The 16,794-nt window shown below is 40.2% G+C and overlaps 1 protein-coding gene across 1 annotated transcript in view; it reads right to left on the bottom strand.

Moving 5' to 3' along the window:
- Positions 1–6,488, bottom strand: part of MORC1 (MORC family CW-type zinc finger 1) — a 167,544-nt gene extending 161,056 nt beyond the window's left edge. The window contains 2 exon segments of the mRNA XM_086415626.1: positions 3,069–3,172; positions 6,474–6,488. Of these exon segments, the coding sequence (XP_086271752.1) occupies positions 3,069–3,172; positions 6,474–6,488 (119 nt within the window).
- Between the last annotated feature and the right edge of the window lie 10,306 nt (positions 6,489–16,794).

Here is a 16,794-nt window from a genome sequence, read left to right as displayed (position 1 = left end):
AAGGATCATTTGCAATGTCTCAACAACTCCAAATACCCCCAGACCACAGGACAACACTGTTGCCAAAAATTTATTTTTAAAAAATGCATACATATATCTATTTTGGGAATTTTAAACTATAAACCCATGCTGATGACAGCGGGATCTCTTGACTCTAGTCAGCTTTCAAATTTTTCATTAAAATAAACCCACTAATACAATTGTTGCAAAAAGGTGTCCTTCAATCAAAAGAAATTTAGTACTTAAAAATATAAAATACAGCAAAAGAAAAGTGCCAGTGATATGCTTTACAAAGCAGTACTTCAAACCATATGCCTTTCTAAACAATTCTTCAGAAAAGTAACTTCAATCATTCTGACCAAAAAAAAAAAAAAAGAAAGAAAGCCATATAAGCTTCTGTACTATTTCACTCAAGACTTTTACTGACTTCCTGCCACATACCAATGTGGGCAGACATGGTCTCTACAACTTTACGGGCTCAAGCTAGTGCAGGATATGAAAAATTCACAAGTAAAACATATAAAGATGATAACACAGCTTGTGATTCGGTGCCATAGAGGAACAGGGATGCGGAAGAGCCTTCCGAGGAAGGCAGAGCCTCTCTTCACGGAAGACATGGACTGAACCCTGGAAGGTGAGAATTCAGTCCCTTGCAGAGCTAGAGTGGAAACCCTCTGGCAAGAACAGGAAGTGCACAGTCCTTGAAGCAGAAAAGAGCAAAGGAGGCCAGTCTGCTCTCGCTGCAGTAAATCTAGGCGATCACATTGAGAAGTGGGATGGTCAGGTCATGTAGTCCCTCCTTCTCCACAGTTAGGAGCTCATACTTAGTCCATACGCAACTGGAAACCATCATTGTGCTTTAATAAAGTGACATATCTGGTGGTTTTTAAAAGCTCACTCTGGCAGCTTTCAGAAAAACTGATCATAGGGGAGCAAGAACAGGAAGCAAAGAATCCAGTTTAGAGCCTATGTGATATCCAGAAAGGAGATGGCACTAAATATGAAGAGAAACAGATGAATTTGAGACACAAGAGTTAGCATGAAGAGGACTTGAGGATGGATTGGATGCGGGGGTGATATAAAGGAGGAATAAAAATATCATTGCTGTTTTACTGACGCAAGTCTCAGTAAAGGCAAGTCTCAATCAAAAATCTTAACTTGAATTACTGTATGATGACCCTTATATGTAGAATCTAAAAAGAAACGATACAAATGAACTTATTTACAAAACAGAAACAGAGACTTACAGACTTAGAAAACAAACTTATGGTTGCCTGGGAGTAAAGGATAGTTAGGGAGTTTGGGATGGACATATACACATTGCTACATTTAAAATGGATAACCAACAAGAACATACTGCATAGCACACAGAACTCTGCTCAGTGTTAATGTGGCAGCCTGGACTGGAGGGGAGTTTGACGGAGAACGGACACATGTATATGTATAGCTAAACCCCTTCACTGTTCACCTGAAACTATCACAACATTATTACTCCGCTATACCCCAATACAAAATAAAACGTAAAAAAAAATCTCATCCCAGGGACCTGAGAGTTGGCCAAGTTGTGGCTGATTTTGTTGCTGCGGCTTCATGCTGCTGTCACTTCAACAGACCACCAACTGATAATGGGGTGGTTTGAGGGAGGTAGTTTGGGGAGGAGGAGGAGGCTAGGGAGCAAAATAGCCACAGAAACTATACAAAAATGAGGCTAAAAAACTTCCTAAGATAAAATTCAGCCTTTCTAGCACTCGTAATTTTTCTTCCACTTACTCAAAATTACTAGCTCTTCATTTGTCTTCTGCCTCAGCTAACGTTTAACATTTTGTACCATCCTTTCCAGCTTAAACCATTCTCCCTGATAACAAGTTAGAACTAAGTACCTGCTGAATATTGCCTGGGTGTTTTCTTTTGTGGTCTGTAAGAAGGACACTGTTTGTCCCAAGCAGCAAGGCCTGGCTTCACACTTCCATTTCCGTTGCTTCAGTTTTGCCATATTCTTTCTATCAATCAGAACTCGGTAAACCCAAATTACTAAAAAGGTTCCCCCAAATCAATCTAGCACTCACTGCTAGGCTTTGCAGTACTGAAAATAACAGATAAGAAAAACGCTGGCATTTGCCTCTGCCATGTGAATATTCGAAATAACACCTAAAGAGTATTCAAAAAGGATACTGGCCTGACAGAAGAAAATGTCCTAGTAAGAACTAGAATGTGAGATTCCTGTCTTCAAGGAGGTTGCTGCTGCTGCTGCTAAGTCGCATCAATTGTGTCCAACTCTGTGTGACCCCATAGATGGCAGCCCACCAGGCTCCCCCGTCCCTGGGATTCTCCAGGCAAGAGCACTGGAGTGGGTTGCCATTTCCTTCTCCAATGCATGAAAGTGAAAAGTGAAAGGGAAGTCACTCAGTTTGTCCAACCCTCAGCGACCCCATGGACTGCAGCCTTCCAGGCTCCTCTGTCCATGGGATTTTCCAGGCAAGAGTACTGGAGTGGGGTGCCATTGCCTTCTCCAAGAGGTTACACTTTCACAAAGACTCAGGAGGCAACAGAAGCTGGAATCAATAAACACAAATTGTTCTCTGGCTTTAGTCGCTCAGTCCTGTAGGACTCTTTGCGACCCCATGGACTGTGGTCCGCCAGGCTCCTCTGCCCATGGAATTCTCCAGGCAAGAATACTTAAGTGGGTTGCCATTGCTCTCTGGAGGGCAACTTTAATCTTTAAAATGTCAGCATGTTCGGTAGAGAAATGACTATAGATAGGCCAAGTTAGAATGAGGCTTCTGCTGACCTACAATTAAATAGTTTTGTTTAGTGATTAACGTGGGCCTTCCTACCACTTGGTATTCATTGAAGGGCACCAGAGGCTTTCAGCCTGGTTTAGAACATACATCTTCATCACTTTTTCGTTGCCTTTTTTAAAAAAAAAAAAAGCATATACATTTTAAATAAATAAATCCATGAATCAATGATACCAAGTTCCTTTTTTTTAAAGGGCACTTGGCGAGGAGATGGGCTTCTCCGTTTTGTGGAAAACTTCCCCACCGTTCCAGCTACAAGGGGGCACTCACGAGTTGGCGTGGATGAAATCCAGATGCAGCTGGGCCCGGAGCAGAGTAGCATACTTGTCACCCATGTTCTGGAACGCGACCCGCGCGGCCCTCGAAGCATAAGCCTAGGGGCCCAGCAGCGTTCCCGCTCAGCTCCACGCCCACGTCCAGGCCCACGCCCACGCGCGGACTCCCTGTGCTGCGAGCACGTGCTCCCCCTGGCGGCCGGACCGCGAAGCTCACCCTGCACTGGGTGTGTCCCAGACTTTAGGCAGCATCTGATAAGCCAAGCCTGTTGCCGATCTTGGATCCACCTGGTGAGGCTAAGGAGACTGAGCTAGACTCCTCTTCCCGAACTGAGGTTTAGGTAACCTTACTAAACACTTGTTCTCTGTTATTCTTCAACTGGAAAATAGAGCCCAAGGCTGGGGCTATAATTCGATCAGGAATGATCACACACAGAGACACACAAACCCACACAGGACGGGAAGAATGTGTGGCGAGGTGGGTAAAGGAGCAGGAAAGGCAGGGTGAGAACAAGGGTCGTTTTCCTTGTGTGGCTGTCACACCGCAGAGGTAAAGGCGCTTGTGTTCTCACTCAGCACTTAACCTATGTCACTTAGGCTGTGTTTTCTTCACTTGAAGGAAAGAAAGAAGAAAAGAGATCCGCCAGAGAGAGAATGGAAAGAACTAAAAACCATCGGAACAGAATGCTGAGGCGTGTGTCCCGAGTAAACCGTTTTCACCTGTCAGCTGACATTCAACGCAACTATTTGACATGCTGGCCAGGCTTGAAGAACAGACATTCTGTATTGCTCCAAAAGATAGAACTGGGAAAGTGGAAGGTGGAAAGAGAGAGGTTGGGGATAAATATAAGGAAGGGCTGTGTATGCCAGCTGTCCAAAAGGGGACACAAAGCAGAGTTACCAATACCCAAGCTGAAACAGGATTTCTCAGTGATGTGTTATGGAAAGGTCCTGCTGCAATGAGAAATTAATAGAATTGGTTGGCGTCTAATTGCTCAAATTCATTTATTCTAAGGCAAATGACTTGCAAATAAGGTAGTTCAATAGTACTGCTGCTGCTGCTGCTAAGTCGCTTCAGTCGTGTCCGACCCTGTGCGACCCCATAGACGGAAGCCCACCAGGCTCCCCCGTCCCTGGGATTCTCCAGGCAAGAACACTGGAGTGGGTTGCCATTTCCTTCTCCAATGCGTGAAAGTGAAAGGGAAGTTGCTCAGTCGTGTCCGACTCCTAGCGACCCCATGGACTGCAGCCTACCAGGCTCCTCCGTCCATGGGATTTTCCAGGCAAGAGTACTGGAGTGGGGTGCCATTGCCTTCTCCGGTTCAATAGTACTAGGCAGATGTTTTATATGAGAGTTTTAAAATCAGAAACAAACATCTATGGAATAAGAAAGTTGAACTAGATGTGTTGGTGATTTACAGGCATTACACAAGCAATGAGGCTCACAAAAAAGAAAAAAACAATATCAGCTTTGGGGTGCTCATTCTACTTCTAGAGAAAGAAGTTTATCAGTTACTGCATTTATAAGACTCAATAGAGGAAGAAAGAATTTGAATGGCAACCCAAGGACACATGATGCTCCACTTTAATTTGAAAACTGGAAGTAAATATAAACATTTCAAGTAATCTTCCTGATTGCATTTTTGTTTTAACAGTGGCTATGATGGTGTTTTGATAGCAAAATTCTCTTTACTAAGCAATGTGAGCTATCTTTCCAATTTTTCCTTTCATAGAACTTCAGTGAAATATGACATTTTATTTTCATTTTATGGGTAAGAAAAGCTTGACGAGCCTCTTCTGGGTTTATTTTACTACCCCAATTTCCAGCTCCTACCTCAAAGCAATTTACTATTGGGAGGGCACCAGAACCACAAGCCTGTAATTAGTAAAGGGCTGTGATACCTAATTTCTATCAGGGAAGGGTGTGATTATCACAGAAGCACTCCTAATAATCTGAGCAGAGCCCTCCTACAGGGAGTGGGCAGTCCTAAAGCACTGGACAGTACGGTTGGCCCGGATGACAGGAACATCTGTTAGATGGTGCTAAAAGAGTCCTGAGATCACTGTACGTGCTTGCTCAGTCAGTCAGTCATGTCTGACTGTCTGCGACCCCATGGACTGTAGCCCTCCAGGCTCCTCTGTCAAGGAGATTTGGACATCTGTCCTGGCAAGAATACTGGAGTGGGTTGCCATTTCCTCCTCCAGGAGATCTTCCTGACTGTACACAATCCACCGAAAGTCTTTTCCCCATTTCAACTCCGCTTCACCACACTGCTACCATAGAGGAAATTGCTGTTCCTCTTTAAGGTATACTTTTGGAATTGCCTCTCTTAGTCACGTCCCTCAGCCCTGCCACAAGATTCATTTTAACATTATTTCATGATAAAATAAATACCAGGGGAACAGCAGAGAGGGAAGATCTTAAATGAGAACATCATCTGCTCATCTTATGGTTGATCCTGATGTTAAGGACAGTCAATCTGGGATAACTAAACATTTCAACTTTGCAACATTCATGTACTAGTCACAAATGATGGATCAAGTCTTTCAGATTCCACTTTCTCCCTATCACTTAAGTAGTTGTGTATGAACCAGCATTTAATTACACAAACATGTTTAAACTTAAGACAAAGTTTATAAACATTAAAAAAAAATGCTTGTACCTATCAACCATGCACACTGTTATGCCATCTCCAAAGAACTGTAAGAAATAAGTTCAGCATATGACGATAAACACGGAAAGCAAATGGTATTTAGGTCATACTATTTAAAGAGGTTAATGACCCTCAAATGATAATAGTGAAATGTTTCTGGAAGCAATTCACACCCTTCTTGCTCATTTTCTTGCTTTTCGGTGAACCTAGTCAGTGCATTTTCATCTCTTCCTGTCTACTCCATGTTAGACAGTGGTGGGGTTTTCATTTCAGAAATTCTGTTACCCATATAATTGACCACCTTTATATTCCAGATATTCAGCTCTGTGATAAGTACCCCTGGAGATGGTGGCAAATATGAGGCCCAAAGCGTGCCCAAAGAATAATGATGGTATTAAATGAGTTAGAAAATACGGTATTCACTCTGGGTTGGCTAACCCACTAGCCATTTTCCCAATTTTCCTCTTTCTATTCTCAAAGCTGAAAATATGCTTTTCTAAACTCCCCTGTAGCAAGGGTACTCATAAATAAGATAAAAGCAGACCATGTGCTGAGTGGTTTCTAAAAAACCAATAGATAAAAGGCATAGGCGGGGCTGGTTCTACTTTTCTTTCCTGTTTCTGCCTTAAGTACAGGCACAACACCAGAATTTGTGTTGTCATTTGCATCCATGAGGGGAAGTTCAGAACTGTATGAAGCAGCCCAAGCATTCTTAAATTACTAAACCAAAGCCAGAAGTCACTCACCTCCAGTTTTTTCATTATGAAATAAAACTTAATCTTTATTAAGTAATTATAATTGGATTTTCTTTTAGTTGTAGCCAAAACTATTTCTAACCAACAGAAAGTGAGACAAAAATTAATGCTAGGAAGCACCAGAAGCATAACTTCTTTCCATAATTGGGCAGATTATTTATTATGATCTGTTATTTATGTCTTTTGGTGCCAGAAGTGGTAAATGTGAGATGAGAAGACACTTGCAGGAGCCATTAGAACAAAGAGATTGAAAGGGGGGAGATGTGTGTGTGTGTGTGTGTGTGTGTAGGTATGTATACAGAATATTGTAACTAGAACTGTTAGATTGAATCACAGGAAGAGACAGGTTGGCCAGACAAGTAAGGAGAGCATTAAAGAGAAGTTGGAGTGTCAGCATGAGATTTATGTTTAGTGTGATGTATAATTTGGAGCTGCTATTAGCTCATGTAATGAATCACTTATTTGGTGAGAGCCAAATCCATGGTAGGCTCCAAGAATATAAGTAAAAATACCTTGTTTCTTCCTTTGAGGTGTTACAGTTTAATACAGGTAGAGTGTATCTGATTTCAGTGTAGGAAAAAGAAACCATTCCAGGTATACCAGACACCAAGGAATATAGATATTGACAGGGGAATAGATACTGACAGAACCTATGGAGCGGCTAGAAGGGCTCGAATTAGGGGTCCACCACAGGATAGGCAAGTGCAACCTCACACCATGAAGCAGAACGGAGGGCAGAAGTCTCCTGATGCCTCTGCTACAAGTGTCTCCAGCTACCCACAAGGATGGTTTCCACATACAGGAATACTAAGGCTGGCCACTGCCTCTGTGCACTCGCATCTCATGTGCTACAGGATAGCAGCAAGACAAAACAATATTTTTCACATCCAGAACCTAAGAATATTTTCTAGTTTTTTAATCTCTCTAACTGGAGATATTAGAGAGAAGATACATGGTGACTAGGGGAGACAATGCACAGTTTCCACCACATTGATGAACCTTTAGTGCATTAAGGTGTTACAGGTCCTTTGATAGAAGTTGGGACTGCAGGTAGGGAGGTAGGTTAGGAAAGATTTCAAAGAAGTGATGGGACTTGAACAGTACTTTGAAAGATGATCTTACATCTGCTAGATGAACAGAATCAGGATTGCCGTGCTAGGTAGAGTGCTCAGTTGAAAAAAGGAAAAGCATGAGGCTATGCAGACATTCAATAAACAGCTCATCATGTCTGGAGTGTGGGGTGCAGCTGTAAGAAGACTGGGGAGGAAGTGGGAGTCAGATCATGGTGGACTCTGAATCTGCACTGAAGAATTTGGAATGGCTCCTGTCGGGGTGGGAACCAGAGTCAGGCCTTCAGCAATGGAGTGGTATGAGTGAATTTGTGGTTCATAAGATCACTCTGGATGCATGTGAATACCAGGTTGGAGGAGTTCAAGCCTAGAAGAAGGAAGGCCAGTTAGCAGAGTATTGCAATAGCCAGTGAGGAATAACATCTTGAGCTGGGGAGAATTTGATGTTATGGGGGAAAGAAATGGACTGGATGCCCTGGTAGCTTAGATAGCTATAAAGGTCATCTCTAGAAGATTTGCAATAAAGTGGAGAAGAAACCATGGAGATGAGGACTAGTGAGAAAGAGATGAATATGAAAGGTCTTGATTAGGAAAATGTGGAAATTGAATTTCTAAGTAAGATCACGAGATACTAGCAAATCCAGGGAGAAAATACAAATTTGGTTGGCTTAACTTAGTTCTTCAGAGATCTGAGTGAACCAGGGGAAAAAAAAGGGGGGGGGGGCAAGTTACTCCATGGTTTTAAGGTTGAAGTCCTGGGGAGATGGTCTTGCTCCTGCCAGTATTAGGTAAGTCACCCAAAATTACCCGTTTGAAAGGTAGAAGAGAATAAGTTCATGTTTGTGATGTTAGGATTTCGCATTACACAGCATATCCAAGTAGAGGATTGTCTGAGCATTTTAGACAAATATGTGGTTTTTCTGTCTTAAATGGATTTAGCTAACAACAGGTTATCATTTTTCAATAAAATATAATTTTGTTTTATGAAGGATATTAGTGAAATTATTAAGCTTTGTGTGCCTCTGAAGTCAGAGGCCGAAGAGCTCATAGGACTGGAAGAAACTGGTTAAAGGCACCGGAAAAAAAGGAAACACACTTAGGGAAATGTACAGAGAAATGTGACTTTTTTTGAACGTGAGTTAATAGTGTCAACTCTGATCCAAAAAAATCTGCAAATAAATTTTCTGTATTGAACCTCCATTTAAACGTGGATGTCTAATTTCTGAATTGATACTGTGTATCAACTCAATAGGTTGCCAAGAATTACACACTAGCCTCACCCTGAAAAAACAAGACAGTGTTTTCTAGAATACTATTTCCTGGGATTTGTTCATAGAAAATGAAGGGGAAATAATGTATCCAGATCCCTCTCAAACTTGTTCTGCCTTCTTTCAACAAAACTGGTTTTAGCTACAAAACAAAAATAGTTACAGATGCGGAAAACACACCAACAGTTACCAGGGGAAAAGTAAGGGGGAGAGGTAAATTAGCAGACTGGGACTGACATATACACACTAATATATAAAAAATAGATAGTTAATAAGAACCTGCCACATAGCACAGAGAACTCTACTCAATACTCTGTAATGGCCTATGAAAAAGGATCTAAAAAAAGTGGATACATGTATGTGTACAACTGATTCACTTTGCTGTACAAAACAAACACAGCATTGTAAATCAACTATACCCCAACAAAAATTAAAGAGAGAAAAAAAACCACTGCAAATAGCCAAATTTAGTGCATTGTTCGAATGCAAAGTGATGAAACAACACACATTGATCTTTGAGACACTGTAATAAAAGTCTTTAAAAGTTCAAAGGTAGGAAAAACTTCACATATGTAAGTAAGGTTTGTACCCTGACCTTTGGGTGCACCACAGTTACAGATGTGCAATGAATCACTGACAATTCAGAAGTAGGCACACGTTTCCTGCTGTGGCAAAAAAGAACCAACTCTTAAAATTTCTTATCTAACTCAAACTGCAGACCTTTGAAGTGAAACAAATTATCCTCTATGGTTCCCGGCAGACAATTTTCAGTCTAGGGACCTTCCTTACCCGTAATTGTATTATCTTCTCCTCATATCATACCACAGTAACATCCAGAAAATGCCTGGCATATTTCAGGTACTTAAACTTTTGTTTCTAATGTAAAATGTGCTATTTTTACTATTGTTATATCTCTCCCATATCAAACTGCCAGGCTTCTGGTATTTGAGGTAAGCTCAAAGAATATCCTAATAATAATAAAAAAGTTTTTAGAGCAGGGACAAATTTGTCTATAATCAAAGCTGCACAACAGTTTTAAAATAGTTTTTGGTTTTATTTCTTTTACTGTTGAACTTCAGTTATCTTTGTTCCACCATATATGCAAAAACAAAGTAATGACAAAAAAAATCCAACATGTAAAAGAAATGAGCCTGTGATGTGTTATCAGGGATCTTCTATCACCAGCCTAACACTCCACCATCTTGTTATTTGTGGCCTGAAATTTCCTCAACAAGGTGTGAAACCTTTCATTTCACAGATACTGCTGGGGAAAATAATAGGGTGTGGTGGAGAGGAATTACTGAATGTGGGCTGAATACAGAAGTAGCTAGTCTCAGGGTTCCCTGTTCAAACACTGATGGCATCCTGCTCTTCTGGCTCAGAGGTACTCGCCAGATACCCCTCCCTTGGATGGGGACTGGAGCATTGTCCAAAAGGGGCAACTTGCTCTCTTCATCCCAGTAACATGGTTTAATGATGGAGCAACTTCCTGGGTGTGGTGACTGATAACACATAATGCTATTGGAAAATTATCTATCAACAGAAAATGCCAACAGGCTTTGATATGAAGTGTGCACATGGGGATTGAGAATGGACAACATCTCTCAAGTTTCCAAATTCCATACAATTTCACCCCAAATCATTCAGTCTGGGTGTGGCACAAAGGTTGGGGGTGGGAAGTGAGTTATTTGTTCAGAGCCTGCATCCTTTTCACAGTGGCTTTCTGACTTTGTGTCAGTTTCTGTAACATGCTTCTCTCAGTCTCTCTTTCTTTAGGGGTTATCTCTTTCTTATTGATTTTCTCACTTGTTCCTCCCCATTTCCAGAAGAAGCACCCTTACCCTCTGATCACTAACCACCAAACTGGCCAACTGAATTGTTGTCTCTATTCAAAACATCACTTCCTGCCAAAGCTAATCACCCCATCTTTTAAGGGACTCCTATCACAAGGTAGTCTCTCATCAATGAAAAGTCATATTTGCATAGATATCACCACTCCAAAAGTGGTATTTCCTTTTTTCTTGTTGATGTTGTTCAGTTACTAAGTAATGTCTGACTCTGTGTGACCCCTTGGACTGCCGCACTCCAGGCTTCCCTGTCCTTCACTATCACCCAGAGTTTGCTAAAAATTCGTGTCCGTTGAGTCAGTGATGCTATCTATATCTAACTCTTATAGATAAAAATACCCATAATACCAGAGGTGATGAGTAATTATTATTATCATCTTTCTACTGGTAGGATCTTCTCCCACAAAGAGGCATGCCTTCAAATGCTGAGGAGTTCAAGGGAGTGGGTGCATTAAACTTGGCTGGATTTATTAAATATTGCCTCACTCTATTTAATAACTTAGAGACTCAAAATTTCCTTCAAGAGCTAGGTGCGTGATATAATAGTATATAGTTGGACATTTACCTACCCCTTCTCTGTCTTTCCGTTTCTCCCAGAGCACAAACATATCCCAATCTCTGTCATAGTCTTGTCTTTATAATGTATCAGGCAGACCATAAAATATCTGTAATAATGTTAGTCTGAGTCCTAATGCTTATTCTTTCTAGGTTCGGAGTTTCTCCCTTTTTCTCATCCTTCTTTGCAAAACCACCTCACTGTTCTTATCCTCACTTAAAGTTCTCTTCTTTCTGGCATCATAATCCTCATCTAGAGTAACCAGGGGATTATTAATCCTGAGCAGAGTCTGATGATGCCAGTGGAGAATAAGACAACTCTCTAACCTAAAGGGTGCTGGGGCATTGAAAGAGGCTGAGATTCTATAGCCATTATCCTTCTGTTAAAAGTTAAACCTCTGTTCCTTATAGCAACCCTCTGTAAGGGGATAATCACAATTTCAAGAGCCTTGAAACCTAAAGTAAAATTTTATTTTCTTAGTTCCAAAAGATAATATTCTCAAGATTTCTTGAGAATGATATTACAGTGAATAACAACAACAACAAAATGAGTATAATAATGTACTTAATGCCTATTATATGACCAGGAATAAACCAAATAATCTGGTTTTAGTGCTTATAATAAATTTGTGAATTCTATCTGCATAACTTCCTAAAAATGAGACCAATACTTCCATGGTGTGAAGGCCTCTTCCCAAGCTCCCTAACTCTTTCCCATTTATACCTGACCTGATACACTTTGTTTCCATGGAAAAGAAATGTACCCATCAACCTGGCTGGTGGTCAACCTTTGTGGGAATGGGAACTAAAATTTCACAATAGCCTCAACATGTTGATTCAGAGATATAAGTCACTCAACAATTTAAAAATTCCTGGGATGGAAACTGAGTCAGGTAGGACAGTGGGGGAAACCTGTGAGAGAGGTTTTATTTCACTCTTCTCTTCTACTGAAGCGTGAAAAACAATTTCACCATGCCGGATATCATCAGTGATAGAGCCTTATGGGACTCTTCTTCCATCTACTATTTTCCATTGACTTTCCAAATACTCTTTCCTATTCCTTATGGACAAGCAAGAGTTGGGAGAAGCAAAACTACCCAAGTTTGAAGGTTTTTTTTCTTTGCTAACATTATGGAGTGAACTGCAAACCGCCCTCCCATTCATATGTATTCATAAGAATACATACCTAAGAATATGACTGTATTTGGAAATAAGGCCTTTGAAGGGGTGATTAAATTAAAATGAGAATACCAGGGAGTGCTCTAATTCTATCTGACTGGTGTCCTTGTAAGAAGAGAAGATTAAGACAGAGACACCAGGGATGTGTGCGTGCACAGAGGCAAAATTATGTGAAGAGGCAGCAAGAGGGAGGCCGGAGAAGAGCTGAAAGGAGGGGCCTCAGAGGAACCGAATCTGTCAACACCTTGATCTTGGATTTACAACCTCCAGTAGATTGAGAAATAAATTTCTATTGCTTGTGCCACCCATTCTGAGGTATTTGCTATGGCAACTCTAGCAAATTAATACCCCCTTGTTCTTGTTTAGTCGCTCAGTTGTGACCAATTCTTTCACAATTCTATGGACTGCAGCCTGCCAGACCTCTCTGTCCATGGGATTTCCCAGGCAGGAAGACTGGAGTGAGTTGCAGTTTCCATTTCCATGGGGTCTCCTCAACTCAGGGATCGAACCCACATCTCTTGCGTTGGCAGGCGGATTCTTTACCGTTGAGAGACCAGGGAAAGTAAAAGTATTAGTCGCTCAGTCGTGTCTGACTCTTTGCAACTCCGTGGACTGTAGCTTGCCAGGCTCCTCCATCCATGGGGTTCTCCAGGCAAGAATACTGGAGTGGGTTGTCATTCCCTTCTCCAACAACAATTAACGGGAAGCTGCTTCTGCCACTCTTATCCAGCCACTGCACCAACCAATGTTCTTCTTTTAAACTCTTGTCCCTCCAGCCCAGGACTCAAGATTCTCTGTTTAATGCTCCCCACCTATGGTGTTTTCAAATGCCCTCACCCATAACCTTCTCCAATATCTTAACTCCCCCATCTTTTCCTCAAGGAACAAGGTATTACAAGCAATAAGTTAAATCCTTTAAAGCTACTCCTTTCCTAAAGAATCCATCTCGTTGTTTTTATACAGTAAACTGAAGCACATGCACTTACACTCTGAGTAAGTCACACGGTCAGGGCTCCGTTATAGGCAGCAGCAGAAAAACAGCATCATAAAGCGACAGAACAGCCTTTACGTCAAATCTGCACTAGATTATTGAGTTTATCTTCTGAGATTACCAGAACCACGGGAACAGATTGCTTCCCTATGGAACTAATACTAACGCCCACAGAGCCCCCTGCAGAGAAAAATCTGGCCCGGTTCACTACTGCAGTGATTCTTGAAAAATGCTTTCTTTGCTTTTGGTTTAGTGGAGCATGGAAGACTTAGCAAATGACAGACTGTGTTTTGATAGTGAGCCAACTGGCCAAGATCCCTTGATAATTTTGTGCTCTGTAAGCTAGCTAGCACATTGCTGATGCTCAATAAATGTCACATATTATCAACTATCAATTATTCAGTGTATAATGAGGAAGATGCTTTGGCATGCATTACCTCAAAGCTTAATCAAAAAGTGTGTGATTCCAACACCATATCATAAAACAGATTGGCATTTTTACTTAAACTGCTAGACTATCTACATTTGTATTAGTGACACATCTTTAAATTATTCCAAGTATTTGTTTATAGTGACAGTCGACAGAAATCACTGAAATTACTGAACATCAATAACAGAGAATTTCTGTAGTAGGTCAGTACAATATTCCTAAATGTTTTGTGATAGCCTCAAATGTGTTGTCTCCATTCCAGCACCTTGATCTGTACCCATTTTCTTTCCTTTCCTGGAATTTTCTTCCTCCATCATCTGGATTCGTCCTCATGAAAAAATCCAACTGGCCTCACTGGGAAATTTTCCCTGAAATGATCTTCTCCCACACAAGAAACAATGTTTGATACATCTTTGTAACTCTAGCACTTGGAACAATGTATATGGAATGTGTTCAAAACAGACTGATTCTGAAAAGTGCCTGGATCATAGGAAAGGCTCAGTAAATAGCTGAGTGAAGGAATACCTGAAGGATAAATCTGTAAATTCCCCACTGTCTTCACACCACTCTGTGGCCAGTTTCCAGATTTAGGGAAAGAAGGAGAAGAAACCCTTGCACAATAGGGGCAGCCTAGCTCTCAAGAGGACAGTGAGCCCCGATTATGGGGCTCTCTCCCCTCCTCTCCAAACCAGGATCAGTTCAGTCTTTCAAAGACCCTGAAACACCCACATTTGGTAAAAGAGAAGTCTATTAGGCAACTACTTAATTTTACTAAACCACATTAAACCTAAGGCATCTCAAGCTGTAGCAAGTTTTAAAATCTGTAGCAGTCACATTGAAAATGAATACAAAAACAGAATACTTTTCTCCAACATTTTGGCTAATTTCTCCAAGTGAACCCAACTCCTACAATTAATATATGGTGGGAGGGGCATGTATGCCTTCATGTCTTGACAACAGCTTTGAAAAGTCAACAGTTAAGATGATAAGAGGAATATGCTGTACTTAAGTGAAGGGGTAAGATTAAAGGAAAACTATACTTTTTATTTGCCTTCAATAGGGCTTCATTTTATTCACATACTGAGAAAAATAAAATAAAAACAAAGGTTCCAGCTTCCAAGGCAAAACAATATTCTACCTAAGTAATTAAAAAATGGTTTCTGCATTCTACCAACTGAATCTGAATCTGACATCTTGTGCCTCCCTAAACCACTTAATGCCTGCAGGACAGACTACAGAAGCTCTCATTCATTCTTGGCATACAGATGCTCGGCCATTCTCTGCCTAAATGTAAAATAAAACTGTAAACTGTGATGGACTATTCCCTCAGTCCTAGAAGGGAAACAGTACCTCTAAGAGGTTTGACCTGATAATAATGACATATTATTATGACATATACTCTATCTTATAATATAAGCCATACCAAACCCATTAGCAGTCCAATCAGTGTAAAACTGACTCCTTTACCAGTTACTATGGTAAGATTTTGTTCTCAGGTAGTAACTCTTTGAGAATCTCAAATAACTTCACAAAACCAAATGCTATTACCAACTTATTTTCAATAGGTTGAATGCCACCAAAGGCTTAGTACAGTGGTTATAAGGAATATAGTATTCTCTCCTCCTTCAACACGTGGGCTAACCCTCCACCTTTTCTTGATGCTGATGATGTCATTGAATCATATAGGCTGCACTATGCCCTTCCTTTGAGCACTGTGTTTTCCAAAGCTTTGCAGTTTGTTGTATCTGATTGCATTGGCAGCATGACTCAAGCAGAAATTAAAGTTAGCTTGCTCCTTGGTAGAATAAAGTTTTATTTCTTTTCTTTTTTTTATTAAAAAAATACTTTTATAGTATTAGATCTGATTTCACACTTTTCCCTTCTAACATCTATATTACACTGATATGAAAGAGACCAAGGGAGATTACCAGGTCTATCAGACCGCGTTAAAGTAATAATTTCTAAAAATAAAGCATCAAAGTTGTAAACAGACTCCATTGATGAGTTTCATTAATTCATGTCACTTGATATTTCTATTTTTCAAATACAGATATTCAAATTTCATTTCAAAGAAAGTTTCATGTCTTTATAATTAAAATTACCAATTTTTATGGATCTGACTTTTTTTTATAGATCATAAGAAGAGAAAAGTTATAGGGAACACTGTTTAAGCTTAACATAAAAACAGAACTGCTATATTTTAGTTGTGTTTTTTTGTTTGCTTTTGTTTTGTTTTACTGCCAGTAGGATAAGTCTGTATATTGATAGACTAGTGCAGGAAAATGCTGACTCAGTTTAATGCAGTTAAGTTTAATTTGAATTGGTTGATTCAATTAAGTTCAATAATGTTTATTGGGGGCTATTATATGAGGCTGTTGTATGAAAGGTCCTGTGCCTGGTGGGTGCTGAAGACATACAAATAGGAGCAAGATGCAGCACTGGCTGCTTCAGGCAGCATGTAATGTACTCTGGAACACTGAAATGTACACACAGAACATAATACAGGGAAGCATGACCTAGGTACTGCTCCCACCCTCCTCATTTTAGGTCCTAGAAGTTGAGTGATGAAAGGAAGAGAAGAGAGGAAGATGAATCTCTCCTTTGGTTCTGTAAACTTTAAATAAACAAGAAAGTACATAGTTTGCTGTTAAGAATAAATTGCATAATAATGAATTTATTCATTTAACTGTTAATCATACCACTGAAGAAGGGAACTGTTTGTTTGAAAAATAAAAATGAAAAAAGTGTTTGGATTTTATCATTGTATTAAATGATATACAGTTTGTTTGCTTTGTTGGAAACAAACAAATTTACCATGCAGTTAAACACTCCTTTTTCTTTAATTAAAATTTTTACTTTTAGATCTGTAGAATTATTTGTACTTGTAAGAGTGCAATACAGAGAGATACTGGGTGCCCTTCACTGATCTTTCCCCAAAGGTAACATTTTGCAAAACTACAATGCAGTGCAAT

This window comes from Bos grunniens, chromosome 1 (assembly GCF_055505025.1).
Source record: "Bos grunniens cultivar Pamir isolate PY7600 chromosome 1, Bosgru_T2T1.0, whole genome shotgun sequence".
NCBI classification, from domain to species: Eukaryota; Metazoa; Chordata; class Mammalia; order Artiodactyla; family Bovidae; genus Bos; species Bos grunniens.
Note: the sequence above shows the minus strand (reverse complement) of the source record. Positions and strands in the feature narration are given on the sequence as shown.